This window comes from Glycine soja, chromosome 9 (assembly GCF_004193775.1).
Source record: "Glycine soja cultivar W05 chromosome 9, ASM419377v2, whole genome shotgun sequence".
NCBI classification, from domain to species: Eukaryota; Viridiplantae; Streptophyta; class Magnoliopsida; order Fabales; family Fabaceae; genus Glycine; species Glycine soja.
The window spans coordinates 27,291,610-27,298,559 of record NC_041010.1 but is presented as its reverse complement, the minus strand read 5'-3'; the positions used below and the strand labels follow the sequence as shown (position 1 = coordinate 27,298,559).

Here is a 6,950-nt window from a genome sequence, read left to right as displayed (position 1 = left end):
TTGTCTTAGTTCATGAAGTTGATCCTCCTGTAGTTTAATTCACCAATTGAGTCTTTCATTTTTTTTGCAATTCCGTTATTTTAATCCCTAGTCCCGAAATTGGACGTTGATTGTTAAATGCAAATGTTGATCGTCAATTGGTGAATTAAATTACAAGAGAACCAAATTCGTGAGCTAAGACAAATAACGAGACTAAATTTACAATTAAGCCTATTATTAAATATAAATGAGTTTAATGGTGATGCATGGAGGATGTAAAATAATTTTACACGGCCGTTCAATAAAAAATCAACATTCGCATGACTTTGAAAATAATTTTGTAAAAGTCAATAAATTTATCTTAAATGATGAGTTGTGATTAAATGACAATGTAAATTAGTATGTAATCTTTTTTATAAATATACACGGATAGCTCAAATGAGCAACATATCATCAAGAAAAGGGGGTTCATGATTGACCTATGCTCACATGAGCATATCATCAAGAAAAGGGTTGCTAAATGGCAACTTGATGGCTCCAAAAGCTGCTAGGGATTTTTTTCCTGAACCCAACAGAAATTCTTCTACACCCAACACAAATTTTAAAATTCCAACCTTACCCATGTTTATTTCTTCTTCTTTGGTTTGTTCTGTATTTTTTTTTTCATACACCATTCTCCGTTTTGGGTGAGCTCTTATTTCGTTGTTGTTGTTGGTTTGGTGGAGGTGCATTGTCGTCATGGTTCATTCGCAGTTCGTGGCAGTCATCATGGGGGTGTTATGGTACAACAACGGAGGAGGTAAGTTTTTTCCATCTACAAGTTGAAGGATTTGTGTCGTATTAAACCTACAGATAGATAATCTGTATAAAACTTACGGATTGACAATTCATAAATTTTATACGGATTAGCAATCTATAAGTTTCATACGGATTGATAAGATTCTTATGGATTGTCAATCCTTATGTTATCCATATGGTTCTTATAGATTATCAATCTGTATAAAACTTACGGATTGTCAATCCATATGGTTCTTATGGATTGTCAATCCGTATAACCTAAAAAAAATTAAATAAATTAAATAATTTTTTTAATGTTTTTTTATAAATTTAGTTATATTTTTTTAATATAATTGTGTAAATTTTATTAGATTAAGTAGTTTATGCAAGTATATAAAATATGAAAATTTAGAAATAAATTTTCATATATATGCTTATCAATTTCAATATAATATATTAGTATATGCACTAAAAAATAATAAAATTGTGTGATAGTAAATATTAAAAAACATATTTATTGATATATTGACATACCTATCTAGTGTTGAAGATTTTAAAATAAATTTTAACATGAAAGTTTTTTAGAATAAATAAATAAATTTGTAAATAATTAGAACTCTGTATGGTGTTTTTAGGTGTTGTTAGTTTGTTATTGAAGTTTTTTTAATGTTTTGTTAAGATGAACGAAGATAAGTGCATATATGACAACATAATATGTGAAGAAGTTAATATGAATGAAGACAATGGAGAGGAACTTGATGTATTTGAAAATATTGATTGTTCTTATGTCTTTAATACTTCTTAGGTATTTATATGATTTTATATTTTGTTAAAGTAAGCAAATGAATGTTCGTTGAAGACTAAACATGTATTATCATTTTTGTAGGTGTTTGTTGCCTGTAATGACATTTTGCATTCCAAATTTCTCTACCTTCCTCCCATGAGAGGTCAAACTCAACTCAGTATATTCCTACAAATAATTAAAATTAATTAGGTAAATTAAAATGATAAATAATTATTTAAATATGATACAATTAAACAAATAATTATTCCTCCTACCCAAACTCTAGCAGCCACATGATAACCATAATCTGTCAACACTGATGTATCTTCAAGCCCGCTTGGAAAACTCTCTATATCAGTACCTACATGATTTGTATCTGGATGGTGAGGCTTTTCATGAACCTCGTCAACAAGATTATCCACATTCTCAACATCCACTACAACAACAACAACAGGTTCTCATTCTCTATGTGTCGATGTTTTCAACCTTGACACTGAAAGGCTTCTTCTGCATCACTACTAACCTATCTACCTTAGATTCTTCCTAAAACTCTACCTAAAGTCCAACACAATCCTCTTGTTCTAACCATAATTTACAAAATTTAAATAATAATTATAACTAATATCATCGTTGAAATAATAGTTGAATTTCATATTTCATAACAAAATATATCATCAAAATCAAACAAGAATTTAATTTAAAATATTTTATAAATTACTATTTAATAATTCATAAATAAATATTTAATTATTTTTTAAGTAATTATTTTAATACTTTTATATATTAATAAATCAATGTAGAAATTCATTTTTTAAATTTTTATACTTCACATTACTACTTCTAGAAAACTAAATTATATGATCAAAATCAAAGTACAATTTTATTTTTATTTTTAATAAATGACTACTTCATTATTTTATAAATAACTATTTTAATACTTTTAAATATTTATAAATAAATGAAGAAATTCATTTTATATTTTTTATACTTTCAAACACTATTTATATAAATATTTAATATTATTAATGTAATAATATTTATACAAGTATACAAATAAAAAACATTTTTCATATACAATATTACATTTTCTTATTTAACTAAATTGTAAAATATATACATTATAAAAATTTCGAATTTTTTTATTTAAATTTTTTATAAATAACTATTTTAAATATAAAAATGAATTAAAATAGTTATTTATAAAATAATTAAATAAAAAAATTATACAATGATTTTTAAATAAAAAAAATTCTTAAATAAATTATTTACTAAATAAAAAAATTATCCAAAATAAACAAATATAGTTAATCAAATAAATAAATGTTTAAAATAAATAACAATAATTATTTATAAAATAAATAAATAACAACAAAAATTAAACATTAATTTTTAAATAAACAAATTAATTAAACCAATAATTTATTAAATAATAGAATAATTAAAAATAAACAAAAATATAAATTAGTAATTTGTATGATCCATCAATATGTATGATCACACAAATTCACAATTTGTATAATCTATACAGATTGGCAATTGGCAATCTACATGGATTTACATGGATTTAACACAGTAAAATTTAAACTTTATACAGTTGGAGAAATAAGGATACCCACAATGACGTCTACAAAACAGGAGGCGACACCACCAACAAAATGATCCATAGAATAATAAAGATGATCAGAGGATAGACACTCGCAGTGGTGCAACAGAAGATTGCTACATGAGGGAGGGGATGAGTGGGGATGAGTGTATTTTAATTTTAAGTGAAGGGTAATTTGACCAAATTCACTTTAATTGATGGATGTAGAAAAATAATTCGGTGCAGAAAGCATAACCCACTACTAGGAGTAAAAGCCCAAATTGGTAGAATCCATTGAAACATAAACATTAAAATTCCTTTTCCTGCATCAATTTAAATTAAAAAAAGAAAAAAATTATTAAAAAATGGGCCAGATTAACATTATTTGAAAATGACTAAAACGAAACAAGAAATTATGACGTAAGTCTTAAAAACAATGGAATTCAAAGATCAACCGCAAATGAAAGTGTGAGCTACATAAATAAGCCTTCAATACCTTATTTTAGCCTAATTTTAACATGTTCAAAACTTATTCTCCTAATAATGGAGTCATGAATCTTCCCCTCCCTCCGGTAAAGAATGTTTAATAATTGGCATAATTAACATTATTTTCAAAAAATACTTTTGAGAGTGAAATTTCGAACTGAATGTGACCAGAGAATATTTTTTTATTCTAAAATTAAGAAAATTATATTTGAATAAATAATTTATACATTGACACTAATTACAAATTGTCCTATAAGATAATTTTTTTACATTATTAATGCATATAAAGTAAACTCGTAATTTTCATAAAAAGGTAAATAATGAAGACATTAAATTTATTATAATATTTTATTTTAATTTTAAAAACTTAATAAATAACAGAAAATAAATTAATAAAAACCTCAACGTATCCTTTCTTTTCCTTCAAAATCCTACTACAAAAGATGTAAGGCATTACATAAAAAGACAAATTAATTGGAACTCAGAAAATAACAATCAGCAGTACTACTACTTACTCGAAGAGGTAATTCTAGGCTCAGCATTGGTGGAGTGCGGAGAGCCACTCTCCTGTCTCCCTCGTCTTCTTCTGCACCTCCCCTTCCATGGCTTGCCCCAAGAACAAATCCATCAATGTCTTCCCCATGTCTGAATCCCTTTTCATTATTATCCATCAAAACCAACATTAAAATTATATATATATATATATATATATATATATATATATATATATATATATATATATATATTCCCTAGAGTTTCAGTCAAATTAGATTTTGATTCTCATACTTTTAAATTCATAAATTCAGTTATTTAATTTTTAAAAATATGTAAATTTAGTCATTTGTTACATTTTAATTTAATATTTAAATATTAACTTAAATATGCTTTTCATACCTACAAAATACCTTATTTTTGAATTATTATATAATTTTTTTTTTTGCTTTTAGTAGTGGTAATATTTTTATGTTTGTTTTTAATCCATACTTCAGTGTCAACTGTTGCAGGTTCAACAATTTAGAGTCAATTTTGTTTTGTTACAATCAGTCTTGTTTTGTTACAGTCAGTCAAGTGGACTCAAAGTGTATTTCCGTGTAGTGTGAGAAGCAAAGAGGCTAATGACATGGAAAATAGGATGTCAGGGTAGTGACATGACATTGATGGTGTGACACACTTTGTCACTTACATCATCACTTAATAATAGCAACCATAAAAATATTACCCGTACCAAAAACAAAATAAAATATTTAAGTAATAATATGAAAAAGATGTATTTTAGGATATGAAAACATATTTAAATCTTAAATATTTAATGATATTTTTCTATAGTCAAAATTAACATATTTTTTTAAAGTTGAAACACTAAATTTGTAATTTTTAAAGTATGCATACCAAAATCAAATTTGACTAAAAGTTTAAAGACTACACACATTTATTTTCTAAAATAAACTTTAAATATATGACCCACAAGTCTTCCAAGTGAAAATGAATTGAGTTCTTTTAAATATTATATTGATTTTGAGTCTTGCAAATAAAAAGAGATAATTAAAGATGAGATTTGATTGAAGATAAGAAAAAAATTTATGACTTAGACAAAGAGACATCAGTTTTGTTTGTTATAACATATTCACAAAAGAATTAATTTATATTAGGTGCTGTCGGAGCAACAAATTTCCAATTTTATTCCTATTGAACAAATTTATAATATTATTTCTTATTTATTTCTCTTAAAAATCAACATAACATATCAATTTATTTCTATTCTATTTCTTCTTTTTTAAGTTATTTCTCTTTCATTTTCATTTAGGTTATATTTTTCCTTTAAATCAAACGCACCCTAAATATAATGAAGATGAAGGGTACGCACCGGAGAGGAGGGGGTTCGGTGTCTCTGAAGCTTCCAGCGCCAACAATGCGTTCCATTTGCATTACGGAGGGCTTTGGGGCTCCATTCCGGACCCTATTTCTGCGGGGTAAGGGTTTTGTGGCTGGAACTGGAATGGGAGGTTTTCTTTGCTCAGAATCTTTGTTCTGTGGAACTGTGGAATTATGGAATTAGCCACAATAAGTTTGGTTGCAGTAGAAAGGTTAGATAAGCAAAACATGGCGACGGGTCTCCGTGTTTTTGCTGATAATAAATGTTTACTCTAAACGGATAAGACCTGGCCACTCTCAAATTTCGAATAACTCCAACACTTTTTTTGCCCTTTATTTATATGAATTTAATTAAAGTATATCAAAGTTATTTGTGGAGAAACTTTTTAATAAACTCTTACAAGAAAAGAAATAAGGCCTGATCTGAAAATGTAAAGAGTTTATTTTCTGTACATAGTTAAATTTTACATAATCTCCAAATAAGAATCAATAGTTTACATGTTTTTTAAAGTATTATTTTAAAATGTCATAAAAAATATTATTATAAAAATTGATATATTTATTATACTTGTTAATTTTTTATTAGATAAAAATATAAAAGATTATTTATAATATTAATATATAGATCATTTAGTATCATAATTGACCTAAAAAATTGAAGTTTGTGGGAATATCTCGAAGTCTCATTAGAAAGCTAAAGAATCTAATTACGATAATTATGAAAAATGAATATAGAGCATAACCTCATTAGTTTATTTGACTAAGATGTAATTTTCTTTCTCCTATTTTTTAAAATCCCCAAAATTCCTTGTCAATCTCAAATTTGTTGACGATGTACTTTTTAATTCTTTTTTAAATAAATTAAGCTTGTTAGCAATTAAATAATTTAAAAAATATATCTATTATGTGAATGATAAACAAACATATATAAGTTAATGTTTACAAAGTATATAGATCAACCTTTGAAATTGGTCAAAAAGAATAAAATTGTGGATTTTTTAAAAGTAGGAGATGAAATATCTTAATTAAAAAAATAAGAAATTAAAATCATGAACTTTTTAAAACTAAAGGATAAAATATCTCAATTAAAAAATAAGAAACTAAAAGCACAAATTTAAAAAAAGAAAAATAGGAAGACGAAAATTACATCTTAGCTTTATTTTTTTAAAAATTTATCTACAAATAATTTTACCATACATTATACTAAATGATTAGTTTTAATAATTATAATCTTTTAAACAATTTCAAACTTTTACCATTTTACCTAACACGATATATATCGAAATAGACGCAAGAATTTGGACAAAACAATCCAACAAGAGAATTCATTTTTTTGGGGGAAAATTTCAAATGATACATGCTAATAATAACTTGTTGATAGAATATTTGAAAGGGAACTGAAATTGATATTAAGTATCAGGTCTTAAATCTGATACTTGAAATTGAAATTGATATTTGAAAGGGAACTTG

The 6,950-nt window shown here is 25.4% G+C and overlaps 1 protein-coding gene across 1 annotated transcript; it reads right to left on the bottom strand.

Moving 5' to 3' along the window:
- Positions 1 to 358: 358 nt before the first annotated feature.
- Positions 359 to 5,660, bottom strand: LOC114368294 (probable NAD(P)H dehydrogenase subunit CRR3, chloroplastic; the record flags this gene model as incomplete). Its single annotated transcript, XM_028325610.1, has 5 exons — positions 359 to 526; positions 3,383 to 3,445; positions 4,015 to 4,039; positions 4,147 to 4,261; positions 5,473 to 5,660. Coding segments are annotated over 5 exons (453 nt in total), but the record flags the coding sequence as incomplete, so codon positions are not given.
- Between the last annotated feature and the right edge of the window lie 1,290 nt (positions 5,661 to 6,950).